Genomic DNA, 20,780 nt, shown 5'->3' with positions numbered 1-20,780 from the left:
GATTTCTGTGGGGTGCAATGTTTTATGTATTTTTTTAGTGCTTTAATATACACCCATGGTGGAACCTAAAGAATAAACAAAGTGGAGCATGCATTATAGACAAGATATGGAAGCTCTGTTGTCCTGTACTATAACAGCACTGCCTGCTCTCAGTTTGCTTACAATTCAGTAAAATCTGACTTTACTTATCCAGACATAAACAGTGTAAAGGCCAAGGTCAAAGTCGACAAACAGGTGAGTGTGGTAAGTAATTCAGTCAATCGCAAAGGTAAAACCCCCTCTGTTCTTTTCAGTGATCTTAACTTTTTGTTTTAGATGCTTTTCATGTGCTATTTGTGGACCAGTGTTTTAAAAAAGGAGATTTGGGAATAACCTCATGCAAACAGATATTTAAACCAATGTGAAGCGGTGTTTCTAATGACCCCCCGCCTCCCCCATGATACTATATTTCTAAATCTCAAAAGAAGAAAATGAAATGGGGTTAAGGCATTCTTAGAAGTCTTTTTTCGTGGAGAGGTGGGGATGAAAGTGGATGAGCGCTAACGCAGAGAGGTGGGTGTGCGCACGCTCCCGCAGACTGAGTCGCTTCATTCATTTGAGTGGCCGAGCTGCTCTAAGCGTACTGCGCTCACCAAGCTTGGAAAAAGAGGCTTTTAAAACGGGGATCATGAGAGGCTCCTACACTCTACGAAACGCGCAGGAGAGGCCAGGTAGGACGCTGAGTCCTGTCTTTTATTTTTCGTTATTTGCTCCTTTGTACGTGACGTTGCCGCGAGTCTTCGCTGGCACGGAGTACAGAGTGTGCTGTACGCGAGCAGCTGGGCTAACGGGCGGATGAAGTAAACAAGTGTGTGTCACGTAGGCTTGCTCCGGAGCTGTCAGCGCTTTCAGCCGTGCAAATGAGAGAGGCAGACTGCGGGGCAAGCCTAGGAAATGTGTAAAAGACGACTGCTTTCAGATGTGTTGCAGTAAATAATGGATTTTTGTTACTTTTTAAGCGCTTTGGCAGCAGCTTCCTGCAGAGTCGCTGCAGCTGTTGCTTAGCTAGCTGCACGCAGCTGACAGCCATGGGAAGGAGAGCAGAGACTTGTAAACACTGTTATCACAGGGTCATAGTAGTTATGTGTCAAACATCACGCCCCAGACTCATCCCTATTACTGCCTGGGCTGTGATTCGGGAATATCTGATACATTTCTGGAGCTGGCCGTTGATCTGGCACTGCTCAAACTTGAAAAAGTTGATGGTTAGGAGATAATTATGAGCATACTGGTAAAAGGAGAACTTCTGGCTCTTCTTGCATTCACTATGACCTCCGGGTAGCTTTGTCCTCTCCCACGTGGCTTCATAAGTTTGTAATCCATTAACCAGTTATAAGAAAACGTCACTCTTGCTGTTACACCAGGGTCTCAGAGACGTGTGGATCTTTATTAGCAGTAACTCGATGATTTCCAAAAGCACCTCCTGTGAAGTCATTTTATTGACACGTGCTGTGCAGCAGGGGATGGTGCACAAGGACTAAAAGAGATTTCAAAGTCTAAACAGACGCTCAGGTTTTGTCACCCACTGCTTACTACTCTGTTTACTTCTGCTTGCTGTTCTTGTTCCTCCATTACTCGTTTGCACTTGTGCATAACAGCGGCACTTGGCCTAGTTCTAATGCTATGTCCCATATAATACAACGTTTATATTTACTATAGGAACAGGCTCTTATGTAATTCTATTAGTCACGTATCCCGATGAGTCTGTTTAACGTTGCATAAGACACCATGCAGGCAGGTACACAGATTTCCTGCCGTTCTTTTTCGCAGCTGTGGTCACGGAGGTTTAAATGTGTGCAGGCTGAGCTGCTGTGGCAGGTGTACGAGGGATGAGCAGAGCTCAGGCTGCACTGGTGAGGAGACGTGCTTCACTGGCTGTCCTTATTATGCATAGACACAGAGTACACAGAGAGAGGTGGGGCTGGGCAGAAAAACAGGAAAATCATACTGGAGTCAGTCTATCTGTGTGCAGCTGATCTGTTTATACTGAGGGGGCTGTTTAGTGTGGCGATGGCAGCTGATGTGCATATTAAGCTGCCCTTGCTGTTTAACAATAATCACTGCTACTCAGAGTGGAGGGTTGGAAAGGCACTGAGTTGTCTTAGTCATGAGCACCAATATGTGGTTATAACTGCAGATTGGCTAGGAATATGTTCCAGCATGTGCAGCAGAGTCTTAACAGATTATATCATTATGTTTAGCCACAATAGCTGTAACTCCCGCAGGATATTTATCTCTGGGGCTCAGAGGCTGCCTCAGACGCTGCAATAAGACCGCCTTCTTTCACCATCCTTCTCTCTGTAATAAAATACCATAAAAAAATCTTTATATTTGGATATTTTCATATCCTCCAGATTGTGGCTCTAAATCCCTCTAGTCCCTTCTTAAAGGCTTGGTCTCACTGTCCCTGCACTTCCCTCTCCCTCCTGCCCTCCCTCTCTCCGTCTGCTCTATATCTAGGTGAAAGTTCACCCGCTCACACAGACTTGCAGCGAAGGCTTGATGCAGGCTGAGGCTGTGTCATGTTTATGCACTGAGTGTGCAGCTCCACAGTGCTCTAATCTAGCTGCTGTTTTTGCATGTGAGAGAATTCAACCTCAAGGTCGTTGGAGGTGTTTTTGATGTGCCTTACTTGGTCTTTGTTAATCACCCCCGGATGAAACGTCTCCTCTGTTCTGCACACTATTTAATTAAGTATGAACCGACAAAATGATTCTGGGTCACACCATTCATACAGATTAGTTACAAAGATATTACTCTTTTAATCTGTGTTAATTGACAAAAGCAGCACATTGGCAGCATATTTGAAAAGCAGAAACAATAAAAAGGCTCTATTTTTAGCTTCTCTGCTGTGAAGATTTGCTGATTTTTGCTGGCTTAAAGGTGATTGAAAAGGAATTTCAATCACCTTGAACACAGGAAATTGTGAGCAACATTTCGTGTGATTTTTCAGTCCTTTATCGGAGTCAAAATGGAATCAAATGCTTAATAAAGCAGACAAGACCACAGACTTTTAATAGCTTGACAGCTTCAGGCATTATCACTCAGCAGTGTAGACAAATCCTTTCAGATGAGTCCGAAAATCAAACTCTGTCTTTTTAGGATTATCTTGTTGCCAATTTCCTACAGTCTAAAATGAGCCAGAAGGGCAAACACTGAGTAAAAGTACCCGAACAGGAATTTGATAATGGTCATTGAGAATTTCCAGCTTACCTCTTAAACAGTGAAACCATTGGGACAGCCTGGGATCAATTTCATCTACAATGTCATGTTCTCTAATGAATGCGTGTTTTTTACATGGTCAGCAGGAAGCGAGGTCCTGATGTGTAGAGGTAAAATAACCAGATACTTTTCACTTAGAGATCTTCTGAGATGTTTTTTGTGGAAGAAATTATGAAAGCAGAGGAGTAGACTTAGAACTTGTACATATACCAAATATTCATACATACATACAAAGAGTTTGTTAAGGATTATATTGAAAAGGTCAAATGTCTCGGGTCATTGCAGGTCATTAGATGCTGTATTTTAGCAGGATGAATTTAAAGACTAATTTATATAGTCGTTACTGGACATTATGTATTTGTTATTCATTTATAATTTACATTTATCAGATATGTCACTTGTGTTGTTTGTGCCATTCAACAGATTAAACTGACACAAACTTTCCAAGAACTCAGACTCTGAGTGATTGAAGAATAACTTTTACTGTCCCTAAAAGCCTCCCTAGGCTGTAGCATGCATGCTTGAGTGCTTTTATTTGCTTAGAAAGCCAAATGTTTGAGCATGTCTGTTGATTTCCTGAAGCCCTGAAGTGAAAGGCTGATGGGATTAGTGCTACTGACATGCTGACTGCTCTCAGACACTCCTGCCTGCTGACCTTTTGCCTAATGACCTCTGGTGACACTATAAACGTCTCCTTACAGATTTGTCCTCATTGTAGGGCCTGCTTTGGTGAAGCACAGCGCCCTCTGGTGTCAGAACCTTGGTATTATGTTTGGGCTTGTCAGCATTGAGGATAAACGATGATTACAGGATGTTATTGAACTGACATGACTCACTTATTACTTAAAAGTGCAATTTGAGTCTTCTGTTCATCTAAATTTGTCACTGAGTTTAATATGGGGCTGCAGGATTGATCTTTTCCTGCCTCTGCAGGTTTGTGCTGCCGTCTGCATTTTCTCACAGGTTCCCATTTATTGTTTGAGACATAAAAACTGTCAAGCAAGCACATTGTGGCTTCTGACTTTGACTTTTACCCAACTTATTTTCAGTTTATTTATGATGCATGGTAGACTTTACTACAAGTGGGAGCAAATAACTGATTCACACCTACCTAACAGAAAATTAATCTGCTTTTTTTTGAGAAACAGAGAGAAATGTGACGATGTGTTGGTCCATGTCCATGTAAGTTATCCTCCTCAGACCCGAGCTCTTGGTTTAGATGCATTTTAGATGTGATGACTTCGATCTGATGAGAATATAAACTTATCCTATTTGAACAGGAATTTGTTACATTGTTACATAATTGCTGTAGCTTTTTAAAGTATTTGTGTTTTTAAGACAACACACTTATTTTTCAGTATAACACAATAATGTCTGTCTCTGTGTTAGCACTGAGCTGAAGTGGACATATGAGTATTGGACTGTTGCTGTATATGTTACCCCGGGCCATCTACTTAGTGCCTTTTGTGGTATTTCTTACTGTAGCTATGGTAATGTTACACAGCTCAGCTGCAAACCCTACCTCAGTGACTGTTTCACCACTTAATTGATGGCTTTAAATTGTCTGGCAAAACTGAGGTGCTTGTGTTTGCGGTCGGTCAACGCATTGGCCAGAAACATCAAATCCTCAGCTAATCTTGGAATTATTTTCCTGTCTTCAAGCTCATTCTTGTCAAGCTCAGTCTTTACTGTCACTCAGTAAAAAACCAGGCTCCTGCCTAAATACGCAAAGCTGCTAAGGCCTTATTCCAACCGTCGGCCTCTCTTGTTTAACTCTTTCACGCTCTTATTTTAAATCCAGAGGCGACTACACTTTGGAAGTTGTGGGGCTTAAACTTTGGAAAAGCCTTCCTCTTTATATCAGTTTGGCTGAATCAATGTTTTGTTTAAAACGACTGCTGAGAACTAGTTTTTCACAGGTTACCATTTCCTTAAATCCTTGGCCTGTTACGTTTGGCTAAGTAATCACTTATGCTTGAATCGTGTTTATGTACTACTATATGTTGGGGTGGTAAATACATGTTTTTTGACAGACTTTAAAGCTATTTGTAAATGTGTGTTTAAAAAGTAAAAATGAGGATAGTTATTGTTATTCTCCCCGCTTTTTATTTTATTTTTTATCGTTTTTATTCAGAAACCCCTAGGCTTTTCTTATATCATTTTATATAACAGTAAAAATAAACTACTATAATTTGTCAAACACTAATACTATACTATACACTATATTCGTGTTTATTAACCAGTTTCATTTTTTGTTTAAAAAAATATTTACATCTATCAGACGGGAGTTTCTGCTGTATCTTACTTTGCTGGCAACTTTTGCCACATGAAGCATGTGTGATCAGTGAGGCCCGTGACTGGGTCGTGTAAAGCTGAGGCTTCCATGGTTTTCACGATGATGTTGAGCTGAGCTCCCAGTAGTCCGCATGCCCTTCTTTCCTGCCAATGCGCCTCTGCTATTGGCTGCTGGGCCTCTCGTTCCATTTCTGATTGGCTCAATTTCTTGCTGCATTCACTGCCCATGTGTGCTTCATGTGAACGCCTAAAACTTGTTTTTCACTTAGCGTCTTCGAATCGTACGTACGTAGTTCACGAGTCATTACGGTAACTTGTAAACAGTCGCGTTTTCGTGGATTTTTATTTTTATTTATTCATTTATTTATTTTACAGATGGTGGATGCTTGTGATATTTTCAACACAAGACGCTAAGAAAAATGCTTCACAAGACTTTAAAACACAAAATGGTCAATAAAAGCATTGAACTTTATATGACCCTGGAGTGAATTGAGTATTTGCTTGATTGAGTATTATTTGGGTAAACATTATAATGTCTTTGGAGTATTTTGTCTGTTATTAACACAATTGCATTTGAATTCTTCAAACTCAGTTGGGGCTCTTAATCAGACTTCCATACGCAAAATCATGGTGGGAGTTTTTATGTAAGCACCTGGGATAATACTGTCACGTGAAATATGTAAATACATTAATTCACGCTAACATGGGGGAAAAGACGACTGAAGTATCGTTACAACCTGTACCGGGACATTTTGTTTTCTTCCCTCCCTCGCTTTCCGTTGCGCTCAGTATCCAGTCCTTACGGTAATGGGGAAACTGCTGTTCCTCAGCTGATATATAACATCTACCCCCCTGCAGAATTTCAGTGCCAGGCTGAAGCCCACCGCCTCAGTTTGTTTTCAGGAGGGTAACGTAAATGACCCAACAACCAGGATGATAGACAATCAAGAGTTTATGGTGGAGGGTTACCCGCGGGAGCTCACCCAGAACCCGCTCAGGAAGATCTGGATGCCGTGCAAAAACGGCCACATCGCTCATAGACGCGGTAAGATGCAGCAGGTCGTCAAGTGCGCAAAGGATGTGTGTCGGAGATGCGATTTCACTCATCTGTGGATATGATCTCGTCTCTGGTCTCTCTCATTTTTGTTCTGTTTTGCACGTTTAATGGTCAGATTTGTGCTTGAACTTATCGCATTACGCACGGCTGGTTGAGATGTTGCGTGCTCGGTAATGTTGCATCAGGCGCATCTTGTCTGGTCCATATTTCTCCTGACATCACATGCAGGGAGTGGGATTCTGAATCAGCTTAGCATCCGATTACACAGGTCTACTCCTTATGTTAGTTTATCTTGTAGGTGTAACACTGGGCAGCTGTCCTGTAATGTGACCCGGGTGCTTGGTTTTGTGTCTGATTTTCTCTCTCACTTTTCTTTTCTTTTCTTTTTTTTTAAATTTTTTTTTTTTTTTTGCTGAGTCATTGTCTGCCTTCCCCAGAGCTGTTTTTAATTTTAGTTAAAAAAGCTATAGCTAGTCCAGTCCCGTTTTGGCATAACACACATCAGTGACCATGTAATAATATTATGCTGCATGAGTCTCCTTAGACATCAGTCTAAATTTCCTTATCTCAAATGTATTTGATGTGTGGGACTGTCTCAGTACTTAAAGATATTCCTATGGATGTTTCTTTTTTTGCATAAGCAGGTTTGTTTTTGTTTTTTTTTACTATACAAACAAATAACAGCAAAAAAGTAATTAGTAACAGAAGAAAAACGGAAATTGCTAGTTTAAGTCTTTAATTTAAACACTTGTTTGGGGCTGTAACAAGCAGACCTTTGTGGTGGTCCAGCTGAATTTCAGCCAAGTCTGAGTTGTTGCGACTGCAGAGCACAAACCTGGCATTTTCCCACCTAATTAATCAGCATGTGCTGCTGGTTAGCTATTAAGGAAACATGTAGGCTTATGTTCTGCTGTCTGAATTTATGTGCTCCTCACAGCCTTGTTTTTAGCTGCACTTTTAATTGTCATTTTTTCTTGATCTCGGCCTGTCTCAGACATGTCGGAGCTGGCCCCCAGCTCTCATAGAGCCCGGCGAATATAAAATGCACATGAAGGATTTTAGTCTGAAGCACGTGGCTTGCATTTTTAAGCAGTCTCATTGTTTTACCTCATCTTTATTCTGTAGCAGTGCATATAACTGTTACAAAAAGGGGTTTTTTTTCTCCAAAAAAGCCCTCTAGACTAATTGGTGTGAATTATTGTTGATCACCAAATTAAATACGTGAAAAGCTTTCAAATTTAGGTTCTTTTGTCTCTCCGTCTCTGTCAGTGTGCATGACAAACTGCCCGACCCTCATTGTGACAGTTGGACTTCCAGCCCGAGGGAAAACCTACATTTCAAAGAAGCTCACACGCTACTTAAACTGGATAGGCGTGCCAACGAAAGGTAGGAGCCACTTCCTTAAAATCATGCATAAAGTGACAACCAACATTGCTCTGTGTAAACATGACAGCCGTCTCTCAACAGAGTTCAATGTTGGCCAGTACCGGAGGGAGTGCCTGAAAATCTACAAATCCTTTGAGTTTTTCCGTCCAGACAATGAAGAAGGCCTAAAAATCAGACGGTGAGTCTGCACATGGTTTTCTGGATGTCATGCAAAGTTTCATTCCAACCATTCCACCAGACTTCACCCATGTGTTGAAGAGAGGAGAGCTCAGCTGTGAAATTACCTGCTGGGTTGATCGGTCAGATTGAAAACCTGGTAGCTTTCAGCTATTGTTGGCACATGGATTAACCGCTACAGCTTGGTTTCATGTATAAAATAATACATTTTTCTTTCACGATGTAAAAAAGAATGCAACAAAGACCTAGAATAATCCCAGTACAAATCTGAAATGTAAAAATCTCTCGTGTCTTTCCACAGTCAGTGCGCTTTGTCAGCTCTTAATGATGTACGGCAGTACCTGAGCGTCGAAGGAGGACAGGTTGCGGTGAGTCCTTGATTCTGTCCCTGACGTCTGCTGTAATCCTAGAACACAGAAGCATATAGAACGGCTGCATAACGCTTGTTTTTCCATGTTGTTTCAGGTCTTTGATGCCACTAATACAACAAGAGACAGAAGAAGGACCATCATCATGTTTGCTGAGCAGAATGGATACAAGGTATGTTTAAAGCAAGATGGTACTCTCTTTTTCTTTTTTTTTAAATTTGGATTGGCGACCTCAAAGTTAGCTGTATTTTCTTGTCATTTCAGGTATTTTTCGTGGAGTCTGTGTGTGAAGACCCAGAGGTCATTGCCCAAAATATAGTGGTAAGCTTTGTCTCCTTTCATTGAATCCAGTAGAATCAAAACAGGACTTTTAAAATTTCTGATATACTTCCCCAAACATTGGCTGCTGAGTCCAAAATAAAAATCAAGAGAAAATTTAGCTTTAAAGTTCATCAGAACTGAGTTGCAGACATAGACTTTATATGAAAGATGGATGTAGCTGCTGTAGCATCACCAGTTGGTTAGTGAAGTCCAGTTTTGAAGCTTCGTGTTGAGCTTTTTAGAGTGCTGCTGTCTTGGTGTTTTTGAAAACACACATCATGATCGAGGTGTGGATGGGACTCAGAAAACAAGGATGCTCGCCTGAATGATTGTTTAGTTGTTGCGAATGAGTCTTGAACCAAGCTTAGACTTTAAACTAATTACGAAGGACTTCACTGAGGTTGCAGACCAAGACAGAGAGAGTCAGCATGAGGCAGCAAACTTCCCCTTCCTTGTTTCGTCTGCTCAAATCCTCTCCTTGTGTTTCCTCTTTGTAGCAAGTTAAGCTGGGAAACCCAGACTACATTGACTGCAACTCAGATGAGGCCATCAAGGACTTCAGGAAGAGAATAAAGTGTTATGAGTCATCCTACCAGCCTCTGGATGAGGTTCTCGACAGGTGACGACATACAAAACATGAAAGCGCTGGATTTTCAGCTGGATTTCTTGCAACATGAGTTAAACATTAGGTTTGATGTATGTAGATGTTGAACAGTAGGCTCTGACACAGGGATGCAGTTCTCCTTTCAGTCATGAAAACAAATGGAGCTAGAGTTATTTAATTTTTTTGCATTTTGCACATTTTACCTCCATCTTGTATCTGGGCTTGTTTTGCTTCTTTTCACAATGGAGCGGGTTTCTGTCTTTATCAGCTGCACATCTGCTAGTTAGGTCATGGCTGCAGTTACATGAGAGGGTCAAATTTTAGGATAGCCCTACCCTCTCACAGTGTGACCCATCAGTAGAGTGGATGAAATCAGTTCAAGCTCACAGGTGATTAACAGAGCGTCTCGTTTCAGGGATCTGTCCTACATAAAGATAATGGACGTGGGCCGTCGTTACCTGGTGAACCGTGTCGTTGACCACGTCCAAAGCCGAATTGTCTACTACTTGATGAACATCCACATCACACCGCGCTCCATCTACCTCTGTCGCCACGGTGAGAGCGACCTCAACATCAAAGGACGCATCGGAGGAGACTCGGGCTTGTCTGACAGAGGAAAAGAGGTCAGTGTCTGTGCATGTAGAGAAAATATGGCAGCACATATGTTTCAAATCACCGAGTTGATCTAATGCATCCTTCTGTGGTGCTCTCTTGCTGTCCAGTTTGCCAAACGTCTGAGGAATTTCCTCCAGGAGCAAAACATCAAAAATCTTAAAGTGTGGACGAGCCAGATGAAGAGGACAATCCAGACCGCGGAGATCCTTGGAGTGTCGTACGAACAGTGGAAATCTCTCAATGAAATCGACGCTGTATGTCCACTTCAAGTTTTCCTTACTTCTGTGCAAAAGCCTCTGTGGAAACATTTGCGTAAATGCTGAACATGTTTCCTCCTCTCTTTCCACAGGGCGTGTGTGAGGAGATGATGTACGAGGAAATCCAAGAGCGTTACCCTCTGGAGTTTGCCCTGAGAGACCAAGACAAATACCGGTACCGCTATCCGAAAGGAGAGGTGAGCATAAAACTTATTTTTTAAGGATTTTTTTAGTTGTTTTTTGGTTGTTTGAGTTTTAAAAACAGTTGAGAGTGTGACTGATCTGCGAACCTCATTCAGTCATATGAAGACCTGGTTCAGCGGCTGGAGCCTGTGATCATGGAGTTGGAGAGACAGGAGAACGTTTTGGTGATTTGTCACCAGGCAGTCTTGCGCTGTGTTCTTGCATATTTCCTGGACAAGACTGCAGGTAAGAAGGACTCAAAGTAGGTAGTTTGAAGTTTTTTTTACTTTACCATCAGAGTATGCTTTTTAAAGTCTGAACCTGAAACTTACTATAACTTTCTGTCACCACAGATGAGTTGCCTTATCTTAAGTGCCCTTTGCACACAGTACTGAAGTTGACACCAGTGGCTTACGGTAAGTTCTGTAAATTAAAAAGCTTCTAACACATTCACAGTTATGCATGAGTCCTTAAATTCTATTCTTGTTGTATCAGTGGAAACAAAATTTCAGCTTGTATTAACTTGTATCAAAAGCAGTTAGATGTAAACTTTAAGATAAATATTGTGAAAATGTTTATCAAAATAAAACACCTAAGATATTAAAAATGGCTTGCCAGTGGGCGTGAACATAATATTATATTTATTTAGTATATTTAAAAAGGAACATTTCTGTATTATAAGTAACTACTGTTTGCTCTTACGCAGGATGTGAAGTGGAGTCTTTCTGTTTAAGCGTGGATGCTGTAAACACACAAAGAGACAGACCAGAGGTAGGTGTCACCAGCAGCACTCAGACCTTTGACCTCACTGCATTTTTACCCTGTGACCCACAACTCAGTCAGGAGGCTCCCTCACACTGTATACATAGGAACCACGACAACAAATAATATTCAATGAAACAAATGATACTCAGGCAACATTATTACAAATGTTTAGATTCTCTAAGCTGCGGACTCAGTGGTGTTTCACACTCTTTAGAGAAAAGAATTCATATAAAAATAGAATTTAAAGTTTGGGTTAGTCTGTGTGCAGATTCAGTATAAGGTTTTAGGGTTTAGAATAAATTTGTGTCTGTATGTATTGCTGATGCTCATTTCACAGTACAAACAGGGGTCTGAGGGATCTGAATGGAGAATCCAGAGAATTGATCTGTCAGTTGGCTGTAATTTTGTATCTGCTGATATCTAATCTCAGAGCACAGGTTACCGTGGCGATATCCTGCTGAGAACAAGCCTATTCATTTATGTCCTCTGTAAAGGATGTTTGTTTTTGGTCTATATCTTTTGATTTATTTGAGCTATGCTAATAAATCCTGACTAGGGATGGGTATTGATAAGATTTTCATGATTCCGATTCCATTTTCGATTCTGTTTAACGATTCGATTCTTTATCGATTCTTTTTAAAAAAGGAGAACACTAAGGTCGATTAGCTTAGAACTTTGTTTTACATCTTCTCTTTGAACAAGATAGAAATTTAGAAGTAACATGGCCTTACAAACCCAACAGTGAGATCTTAAGAGATCCACAGCCTACGGCTCTTCAATGGGGTGTCACAGGGTCCCCAGGAAAAAAATTGTAAATGTAAAATAATAAAATAAATATTCTTCTGTAGCAATTACACAAGAATATCCAGTAATGTTCCTGCCTACAATTAAACACATTCACTTACCAAAAATCGGGGGCATCTGCTGTGGCAAATGGGTTCAAGCCTTTTACCACAAACTTAGTCACTGCTCGGTGACTGTGGCGGAGGCGTGGCCCCGGGCGCAGCTGCAGGGGAGGAGTGGAGCGGAAGGCTCATCAGGGCGGCGCTGCGAGGCCGGTAAGAACAGCTGATGTTGTTTATGGACTGATGATGGTCTCCCTCCGCTGTGTTTATAGTGAGACGAGGAGGAGCGGCCAGGGAAGAGATCAGCTGGGCTCGTGAGCTGTCAGACTGTGTGACTGAGTCAGCTGTCAAAACAACAACACTTGAATAAATGTGGAAGTTGGCTGTACCTACCTGTGTGTGCGTGTGTCTGTGCCTGGTGTATTCCACAAGTGGTGCCGAAACCCAGGAAAGTGCCGGTGGGGAAATGTCCGACCCACAGGCCGCGCCACCCGCCCAGCCTCTGCAATTCTTGGCGCAGATGCTGGCGGAGATGGCGACGATGAGCCGGGATCAGGCGGCCGACCAGCGTGCCCACCTGGCCGCGCTGCGGGAGCAGACGGACCGGCAGACGCAAGTTCTGGAGCGGCTGGTCGGGGCCGCTGCCACGCCGAAGCCCTCGCCACTGTCGGTGGCGGTGCCCCGGATGGGGGACGGGGACGACCCACAGGTTTTTTTGGAGACCTTCCGTGCCACGGCGGAGGCTTGCCAATGGCCGCGGGAGGAGTGGGCTCCGCGGCTGCTCCCCCTGCTGTCCGGGGAGGCACAAACAGCGGCCCTGAGTCTGCCTCCGGCGTCGAGGAGCAGCTTCGCGGACGTGAGCCGGGCGGTGGTGGACAGGCTAGGGCTCACCGCCGAAGACCACCGCCGGCGGTTCCGGGCCTGTCGGCTGGCTACAACGGACCGACCATTCGCCTGGGCCCGGCAGCTGCGCGACGCGGCGGTACGCTGGCTGCAACCGGGAACATCGGAGGGGGAGACGAAGCTGGTGGACAAGGTGGTGCTGGAGCAGTTCACGGAGGGATTGCCAGCGGAGACGGCGAGATGGGTCCGGTGCCACCGGCCCGCAAGCTTGGAGGTAGCGGTGACGCTGGCGGAGGACCACCTTGCCGCTGGAGCAGGGGAACCCGGGGACGCCGGACGGAGGCCGAACAAACAGGCCCCGGTGCCGGCCCCGAGGCGCCGTGTGCCGGCACCAGGGCAGGCAGAGCGGCTGCCGGCGCTGAGCCCCACTAACCCTTTCGCGGCGTTGGTGCCGTCCAGGGCAGCCGAGCCAAGTGGAGCCGCCCCCGAGCCACGGAGAGCAGCACAGACGCCGGGGCCAGAGTGTTGGAAGTGCGGGCAGCCGGGGCACCTGAGGAGGGATTGTCCGCTTATGGAAGTGGGGCAGGTGTTTCGTGTTGCTGGCGCCCCAGCACCCTCCCCCGGTCCAGGAGGGACATACAGTATTCCGGTAAGGACTCGAGGGGGTATACGCCAGGCGTTGGTGGACACGGGCTGCACGCAGACCCTTGTACACCAAAGCTTGGTTCGCCCCGGGGCATTGCTGGAGGCAGAATGGGTGGAGGTGAGGTGTGTGCATGGTGACGTTCACAGGTATCCCATAGTGCCGCTGTTATTAAAGTATAAGGGCAAAACACATAGAGTAACGGCGGCGGTTAGCCCGCGCCTGTCGCACCCCCTGATTCTGGGTACCAATTGGCCGGGGTTTCATCAGCTACTGGGACAGTACGCGGGGGTGCGATCACGACCGGAAGCGGGGTGTAGCGTGTGCGCGGCGTTCAGCGGTGACGCGGGGTCGTCCGACACTGACTCCGGGGGGGAGGAGCCGGCGGGTCCCTCACGGGACGTCCCGCCGGCCCCGGAAGTGTCCCCCATGGGTGATTTCCCACTGGAGCAGTCACCCTACGCTCAGCCTTTGACCAAGTGATGGCTATTGATGGTCACGTGGTGCGCCCTGAGGCCGCGCAGACCTACCCGCGTTTCGTCTTATTAAACGACCGATTATATCGAGTGAGTCGTGACACTCAGACAGAGGAAACACACACCCAGTTGTTGGTGCCGCAGGGCCGCCGGGAAACGCTTTTCCAGGCGGCCCACTATAACCCCATGGCAGGGCATATGGGCTATGAGAAAACTCTGGAGCGAATAACGGCCCGATTTTATTGGCCGGGCATCCGAGCGGATGTGCGCCGCTGGTGCGCGTCCTGCCCGGACTGCCAACTTGTTAACCAGCCGGCCATACCGAAGGCGCCGCTGCGCCCTCTCCCCCTCATTGAGGTCCCGTTTGAGCGCATCGGCATGGACCTCATCGGGCCGTTTCACCGGAGTGCACGCGGCTACCGCTTTGTGTTAGTCCTGGTGGATTACGCAACGCGGTACCCGGAAGCAGTTCCGCTGCGCACCATCTCTGCAAAGAGTGTGGCGCAGGCACTGTTTCAGGTCATCTCCCGAGTCGGAATCCCGAAAGAGATACTGACTGACCAGGGCACGTCGTTTATGTCTCGTACACTGCGGGAACTGTACGAATTACTGGGCATTAAATCTATTCGGACCAGCGTCTACCACCCTCAGACTGACGGGCTGGTGGAGCGGCTGAATAAGACTTTAAAGTCCATGATTCGGAAGTTCATTAACGAGGATGAACGCAATTGGGATCACTGGCTAGACACTCTGTTATTCGCAGTGCGGGAGGTGCCCCAGGCCTCCACGGGATTTTCTCCCTTTGAACTGCTGTTCGGCAGGAGGCCACGTGGGGTGCTCGACCTGATTAAAGAAAGCTGGGAGGACGGTCCGAGCCCCGCCAAAAATGAGATTCAGTACGTGTTGGACCTGAGAGCAAAACTCCACACTTTGGGGAGGTTGTCATGGGAGAATTTGCTCCAGGCTCAGCAGCGTCAGCAACGCCTGTATGACAGAGGGGCTAGGCTCAGGCAATTTTCACCGGGAGATAAAGTGCTTGTGTTACTCCCTACTTCCAGCTCGAAGTTGCTCGCCAAGTGGCAAGGACCCTTTGTGGTCACACGGCGAGTCGGGGACGTGGACTATGAGGTCGCTCGGTCGGACAGGGGAGGAGCCACGCAGATTTATCACCTCAATCTCCTCAAACTGTGGCGAGAGGTTGAAACCGCTTCTCTGGTGAGCTTGGTGAAGGAGAGAGATGAGTTGGGGCCTGAGGTGCCAAATTCTATCATTCCCGCCTCCCTCCCTTGTGATGACCATCTCACACAGGCCCAGAGAGCGGATGTTGTCGCGTTGCAACAGCGTTTTGCGGACGTGTTCTCCCCCCTGCCCGGCCGGACGTCCCTCATCGAGCACCATTTCGTGACGCAGCCTGGCGTGACGGTGCGTTCACGGCCCTACAGGCTCCCGGAGCACAAGCGAAAAATCGTGCAGAGGGAATTGGCGGAAATGCTGAGGATGGGAGTAATAGAAGAGTCGCACAGCGCCTGGTGTAGCCCCATCGTTCTGGTGGCGAAGAAGGATGGGTCTATACGGTTCTGTGTCGACTATCGCAGGGTGAACGAAGTGTCACGCTTTGATGCCTACCCCATGCCTCGGGTCGACGAGCTCCTGGACCGGTTAGGCACGGCCCGCTTTTTCACGACACTGGACTTAACCAAGGGCTATTGGCAGATTCCCTTGTCTGCCGAGGCCAGGGAGAAAACGGCCTTCTCCACTCCGTACGGTTTGTACCAGTTCGTGACACTTCCGTTTGGCCTGTTCGGGGCCCCGGCCACTTTCCAGCGTCTCATGGACCGGGTACTGCGTCCGCACGCAGCGTATGCTGCCGCCTACCTGGATGACGTGATCATCCACAGCGACACCTGGGCGGAGCATGTGCTGCGGGTGGCCGCGGTCCTGGAGTCCCTGAGGGGGGCGGGGCTCACGGCCAATCCGAAGAAGTGCGCGGTTGGACGGAGGGAGGTGCAGTATCTGGGGTACCACCTGGGGGGCGGGCAGGTGCGTCCACAGGTGGAGAAGACGGCGGCTATCGCATCCTGCCCGCGCCCCAGGACGAAAAAGGAGGTGAGACGGTTCTTGGGGTTGGCGGGTTACTATCGTCGCTTTGTGCCGGGGTTTGCGCAGCTAACCAGCCCCCTGACCGATCTCACTCGAAAGGGTGCCCCGGATCTGGTCCAGTGGACGGGGCCGTGCCAGGCGGCGTTTGTGCAGGTGAAAAAGGCTCTCTGTGGGGAGCCGCTGCTTCACACTCCTAACTTTTCCCTCCCTTTTGTTCTGCAGACTGACGCCTCGGACAGAGGGCTGGGAGCCGTTTTGTCCCAGCAGGTAAGGGGGGCCGACCGCCCTGTCCTATACATCAGCCGGAAGCTAGCAGAGCGCGAGCGCCGGTACAGCACCGTGGAGAAGGAGTGCCTGGCCATCCGGTGGGCGGTCGGCTCCCTGCGCTATTACCTCCTGGGACGCTCATTCACCCTCTGTTCGGACCACGCCCCGCTGCAGTGGCTCCACCGCATGAAGGATGCCAACGCCCGGATCACCCGGTGGTATCTGGCGTTGCAGCCCTTTAAGTTCAAGGTGATCCATAGGCCGGGGGCGCAGATGGCAGTGGCCGATTTCCTCTCTCGCTCGCGGGGGGGGGGGGAGTTGGCTCGGCCGGACGGCTCCCCGGCCTCGAACGGGCGGTGGGGGTGTGTGGCGGAGGCGTGGCCCCGGGCGCAGCTGCAGGGGAGGAGTGGAGCGGAAGGCTCATCAGGGCGGCGCTGCGAGGCCGGTAAGAACAGCTGATGTTGTTTATGGACTGATGATGGTCTCCCTCCGCTGTGTTTATAGTGAGACGAGGAGGAGCGGCCAGGAAAGAGATCAGCTGGGCTCGTGAGCTGTCAGACTGTGTGACTGAGTCAGCTGTCAAAACAACAACACTTGAATAAATGTGGAAGTTGGCTGTACCTACCTGTGTGTGCGCGTGTGTCTGTGCCTGGTGTATTCCACAAGTGGTGCCGAAACCCAGGAAAGTGCCGGTGGGGAAATGTCCGACCCACAGGCCGCGCCACCCGCCCAGCCTCTGCAATTCTTGGCACAGATGCTGGCGGAGATGGCGACGATGAGCCGGGATCAGGCGGCCGACCAGCGTGCCCACCTGGCCGCGCTGCGGGAGCAGACGGACCGGCAGACGCAAGTTCTGGAGCGGCTGGTCGGGGCCGCTGCCACGCCGAAGCCCTCGCCACTGTCGGTGGCGGTGCCCCGGATGGGGGACGGGGACGACCCACAGGTTTTTTTGGAGACCTTCCGTGCCACGGCGGAGGCTTGCCAATGGCCGCGGGAGGAGTGGGCTCCGCGGCTGCTCCCCCTGCTGTCCGGGGAGGCACAAACAGCGGCCCTGAGTCTGCCTCCGGCGTCGAGGAGCAGCTTCGCGGACGTGAGCCGGGCGGTGGTGGACAGGCTAGGGCTCACCGCCGAAGACCACCGCCGGCGGTTCCGGGCCTGTCGGCTGGCTACAACGGACCGACCATTCGCCTGGGCCCGGCAGCTGCGCGACGCGGCGGTACGCTGGCTGCAACCGGGAACATCGGAGGGGGAGACGAAGCTGGTGGACAAGGTGGTGCTGGAGCAGTTCACGGAGGGACTGCCAGCGGAGACGGCGAGATGGGTCCGGTGCCACCGGCCCGCAAGCTTGGAGGTAGCGGTGACGCTGGCGGAGGACCACCTTGCCGCTGGAGCAGGGGAACCCGGGGACGCCGGACGGAGGCCGAACAAACAGGCCCCGGTGCCGGCCCCGAGGCGCCGTGTGCCGGCACCAGGGCAGGCAGAGCGGCTGCCGGCGCTGAGCCCCACTAACCCTTTCGCGGCGTTGGTGCCGTCCAGGGCAGCCGAGCCAAGTGGAGCCGCCCCCGAGCCACGGAGAGCAGCACAGACGCCGGGGCCGGAGTGTTGGAAGTGCGGGCAGCCGGGGCACCTGAGGAGGGATTGTCCGCTTATGGAAGTGGGGCAGGTGTTTCGTGTTGCTGGCGCCCCAGCACCCTCCCCCGGTCCAGGAGGGACATACAGTATTCCGGTAAGGACTCGAGGGGGTATACGCCAGGCGTTGGTGGACACGGGCTGCACGCAGACCCTCGTACACCAAAGCTTGGTTCGCCCCGGGGCATTGCTGGAGGCAGAATGGGTGGAGGTGAGGTGTGTGCATGGTGACGTTCACAGGTATCCCATAGTGCCACTGTTATTAAAGTACTGAACACAAGTGAACTCGTACACCTCAGCATTGATTCTGTTTACTGCAGTGGTCTCACTGACTGAAGTCGACCCATCCTGTGTTATTGTCTTAAGTTTAAATATGTAGCATATGTGTGAACACAATGAGGAAAAATAACAGGGGCACTCCTTCAGTGTTTTTAAGTTGTTTTAATGGCATTTCAAAAAAATTAATTTATTTCTGATTGTGGCTGATTTGTATTTACATTCATTATTTATAGACGTGTATTTTATGCATAATGTAGCTTGTTTTCTTAACTATGTGATGGAGACTGTTGCTTTAAATCTCAACATTGTTGCTGTTTCTAAAATGATTCAGTTTCACTATTGCGATCTAGGCTTTGTGTCTGTGCTACCAAAGTGAACATGTCAAACCTCCAATAGAACCAATAAGTTGTTTTACAAAAAATCAGCATTAATGTTAACTTGCTGGTGGATACAAAAAGACTGATTTAATTGAATGTAACATCATTTCTTCTCAACTGTGTTGAGTCTTGCACATTGTACACATAAAAATCTAGATAAAAATAAATATGTTTGTTTCTCACACTACTCTTTTGGTCAAAGTGTTTATTTTGTCAAAGCTAAATTACACAAAGTGATTACACTTAACGCAGAAAACTGACTTCAAGTCATACATGTCAGTGGGGTGTGGGTAGATGTCTGATCAGCGGCTGATATTAGCCGTTTGGCGATGTGTTAACACTGATGTTTATAACAGCTGAAAAATTTAAATTGAGTGTTGCTGTGGTATAATTTATGCATGGTTTCTCCACCAGAGGGCACTCTGCAGCTTCCCAGTTAGCAACACACATTTGGAAGGCCACAAATAACAACCAGCGGATCTGAGTAGCCGGGCTGAATAAATAACTACACATTACAAAAGTATCTGTCAGTGTACATGAATATTAGGTTTTTAAATAACCAAATATCAGTATTAACAAATCTGACATCAGTCGTGCTCGAGTGTGAAACGGAATAAGTTATCAATAATTAAGCTGTGTATCAATACTTGAAAATTAAATGCTAGCTTCTGTAATGCCCTTTTAACACACATTAAAAATCTGTTTGACTTTCGTACCGCTAAAGGCCTCTGGAATATGTTTTAATTATTTGAAATCAACAGTTTAAACAGATTTTTTTTTTCTTTTTCTTTAATGTCATCATTAAGAATCACTGTAGCTGCACTCACAAGGTCTGCTAGTACCACCTCATGAGACAATGGCTCATTCTTATACTGAATATGGAAATCAGGTAATTAATGAACAGGTGAATTAATGTAAAACTAAATGTAACTCAGTTTTTTCCTCTCGTCCCTCTTCCAGAATGTGAATGTGCAGCGCAGCACTGAAGACGCTCTGCAGACAGTCCCTTCTCACTTCTAACCTCCTCCACTTCCTGTTCCAGCCGAGACCTCATCTGACTGTTTTTTTTAGGATTTCTGAACAGCCTTCACGGTGCTGCTCAGCTGCTGAATGAGGCAGCTTTTTGCCTGTCTCAGAGACATCTTTTTACACTCTCACTGTAAAGCACTTTCTTTAAATGTCCTCCATTTTATACATTTATTTTAATCGCAAAGAGCTTGACTCTCTTTGGGGGGCAACAAAAGGCAGATGTGATTTTTGTTTTATATGTGGACCTTGTTAAAGGTGCAAAAATATTAACTTTAATCATTGTCTCCATGATTATATTAATATTTACTGTATAGTGGGCATTGTATACTGCCATATGGGCCTGTTGTTCGTTTCTGAAGGTGTTTTTATATGAAGAAAGAGAAGGAAAAAAAACACCAGAAAAAGATCGAGGACACTAATCACAAATTGCTTCTTAAGTGTTTTCCTTTTCTTGGCTGTTAACGTTTCTTTTATTTTTTTTTTTAACTAAATGGAAAAACGTGCCGTGACCGCGCTGTGTTATAAATGAAATCATTCCAGAGATTTAACAGCGAGCAACCCCCCCTCCCCCCTCCTGAAAAAACATTATGGGGGGGTTGAGATATTAAATGCATGCAGCGTGTTTTCTCAAAAACGTAAGCTGATATGCTAAAAATACGAAATGAAGCGCTTCCATTGTTGTAATCTTATAATCAAATAGCTTTGTATATAAGACTAAACGTTCAAAGGCTGTTACATAAAGCATTTTAAATCACTCCAACCTTCACAAATGAAAAAGATTATAACATAAAACTGTGAAAACTGTAGGTGCATGTTTGTTAAATTTGTGTGTAAAAACATGTGTATTATACTTTTTGTGGGGTAATGGCTTATATTACTATACTGGGGGGAAAAATAACCCAAAATGCCTTTTGTGTTTCCAGCTGTTAGACCTCAATAAATTTGAATGTTTCTTGTAAAGAAAACTGGAGTTGTGTTTAAAGACTGAACAGAAATCACAGAA

The 20,780-nt window shown here is 47.0% G+C and overlaps 2 protein-coding genes across 6 annotated transcripts; both read left to right on the top strand.

Annotated features, from left to right (window-relative positions):
• The first annotated feature begins 123 nt into the window (after positions 1-123).
• LOC146632175 (6-phosphofructo-2-kinase/fructose-2,6-bisphosphatase 4-like) lies at positions 124-20,729 on the top strand. Of its 5 annotated transcripts, none has more exons than XM_085353239.1 (14): positions 124-710; positions 7,883-7,999; positions 8,081-8,177; positions 8,478-8,544; positions 8,642-8,716; positions 8,809-8,865; positions 9,363-9,484; positions 9,885-10,092; positions 10,192-10,338; positions 10,434-10,538; positions 10,641-10,770; positions 10,878-10,940; positions 11,231-11,295; positions 19,709-20,728. In XM_085353239.1, the coding sequence occupies exons 1-14, from the start codon at positions 533-535 to the stop codon at positions 19,766-19,768; spliced, it is 1,491 nt and encodes a 496-aa protein (XP_085209365.1). In that variant the 5' UTR covers positions 124-532; the 3' UTR covers positions 19,769-20,728. The 5 variants fall into 5 exon arrangements, with proteins under 5 accessions (XP_085209365.1, XP_085209367.1, XP_085209364.1 ...); XM_085353241.1 differs by lacking the exon at positions 19,709-20,728 and adding an exon at positions 12,407-12,442; XM_085353242.1 differs by lacking the exon at positions 124-710 and adding an exon at positions 5,949-6,601 and having other exon boundaries at positions 19,709-20,729.
• On the top strand, positions 12,503-14,103 carry LOC146632176 (uncharacterized). The gene has a single exon (XM_085354761.1). The coding sequence runs from the start codon at positions 12,505-12,507 to the stop codon at positions 14,101-14,103; it is 1,599 nt and encodes a 532-aa protein (XP_085210887.1). The 5' UTR covers positions 12,503-12,504.
• Positions 20,730-20,780: the final 51 nt, after the last annotated feature.

Source organism: Diplotaxodon limnothrissa, linkage group LG5 (assembly GCF_057381915.1).
Source record: "Diplotaxodon limnothrissa isolate DT_005_m linkage group LG5, D_limnothrissa_male_GT1.1, whole genome shotgun sequence".
In the NCBI taxonomy this organism is placed as follows: domain Eukaryota; kingdom Metazoa; phylum Chordata; class Actinopteri; order Cichliformes; family Cichlidae; genus Diplotaxodon; species Diplotaxodon limnothrissa.
Note: the sequence above shows the minus strand (reverse complement) of the source record. Positions and strands in the feature narration are given on the sequence as shown.